The sequence below is a fragment of the Orycteropus afer genome, unplaced genomic scaffold (assembly GCF_000298275.1).
Source record: "Orycteropus afer afer isolate SDZICR_OR568_19922 unplaced genomic scaffold, OryAfe1.0 scaffold00030, whole genome shotgun sequence".
NCBI lineage: Eukaryota > Metazoa > Chordata > Mammalia > Tubulidentata > Orycteropodidae > Orycteropus > Orycteropus afer.
The window spans coordinates 14215634-14217288 of record NW_006921617.1 but is presented as its reverse complement, the minus strand read 5'-3'; the positions used below and the strand labels follow the sequence as shown (position 1 = coordinate 14217288).

The following is a 1655-nucleotide window of genomic DNA, read 5'->3' as shown; positions in this document are numbered from 1 at the left end:
AACCTTTAAAATTGAGGTAGCATCCTGTCTCTTTTTGTGAAGACATTCCTACCTATTCTCATCTTCTTTCCTTCGTTCTTTATTTATGTGGATTAAGTTCTGTTAGTTTTATAAAGAATTTCTAAAATACTTATCATCAGGATATTATCTTTTTATTAAGTCCTTTGTACTCTATGATGTCTATCTATCTAATCCAATCAAGATTGTAGTTTAGAACATTTGTGGAAATTTATGACCAATGCTCCTGCTTTGACAGTACAGGATACCTTGTAATAACTTTTCTTTTTTACAACAGGTCAGTGTCCTGAGGGGAGGAATTATGTTACCTCAACACAGCTGTACTGTCAGTGCAAAATGGTATAGATGCTACAGAAAGAATGTGCAAGAACTATTTGAAATGGAAAATTCTAGGAGTTAGGGATATAGTAGTGACCATACAGCAGTGAACATATATCCATATGGTTTATTCATTCAAATTTCATCTGTGTTGTTTACATCATACATAATGACCATTCATAACTTATAATTCTCTTTTATAAGAGGAAAAAAATGAGTTCTCTTTTTCTTACTTCATCCTCCATCCTTTCTTTATTTTCAGTCAAATGCTCTAGTTTCTGTTGAGATTGCTTTAGATCAACATCTAGCATGGAACACTGTTTCTCAATCTGAACAACTCTATTTTCAGCCTTCTCTCGAGCTTCTCTCTCTTCCTTCAGCTTTTTTTCCATCTCTGGAAAAGAAAAATATTACAAACATATATTCAAAGAGAGACAACACCTTTTAATTATATGCATTGTATAATACAAACTGGTGCCAAATATCTCCACTGGTTTTTATCCTGGGACTTTAAGGGAGTTATGAAATATGAGGTTATGAAATACTTTCAATCCAGTCCTTGCTCAATGCTACGAGAGATTATTTAGTACCATTCTTAGAACAGAAGGTGAAGAATATAGCTGGGAATTGGGGTAACTAGGAAGAAAATGGGAGATAGGTCAGAGGAAAGCAGAAAACTAAAGTTGTAGTTATTAATCTATATCTTGCCTTATTCCAGACAAGGTTCAAGAAGCTTAAAGTTATAATGGGAGCTCTAATTTTTGCAACTCAGATAAACAAATATCCACAGTAGTGAAACACCTATTTTAATTATTGCCAGAAGATGGAGATCTTCCATGAGGCTCCATTTTTGAGATACTAAGACTGAGAGGTTAACTGTTCCATGGTCACATAACTAGGATATTGCACCATTAGGATTTAAACAGAAGTTTATAGGACTCTAAATCCTGTGCTTTTCCCATTAAACATACTTCCTCAAAAATGTTAAAATAAAAAAAAAAATGGGGTAAAGAGGAAATATCAAGAGGCAAATGTAAAAGAGTAGCAAAGCATGTCATATCCAGGGAATAAAAATGAGAATTACTGTTGACTTAGTGCTGATTATTTTCAAGCATTGGGGTACATGTTTTATAATAATTTATTCACTTAATAATATGCATACTAAGTACTTACTATTGCCATGCATTTTTCACAGGGCAGAGAATATAATGTGAATATATATACTACATGTTGTGATGTTGTTATTGCGAGTTGCCACTGAAGTGATTCTGACTCGAGGTGCTGAAGTTTTCTATAAATTCTAGAGATAAGTCCCTTGA

General features: G+C 33.3%; 1 protein-coding gene across 1 annotated transcript in view; it reads right to left on the bottom strand.

Moving 5' to 3' along the window:
• Window positions 1-1655, bottom strand: part of ROCK1 (Rho associated coiled-coil containing protein kinase 1) — a 265368-nt gene that overhangs the window by 40491 nt on the left and 223222 nt on the right. The window contains exon 19 of the mRNA XM_007935599.2: window positions 570-730. Coding sequence (XP_007933790.2) covers window positions 570-730 — 161 coding nt within the window. The remainder of the gene's footprint in view (window positions 1-569; window positions 731-1655) is intronic.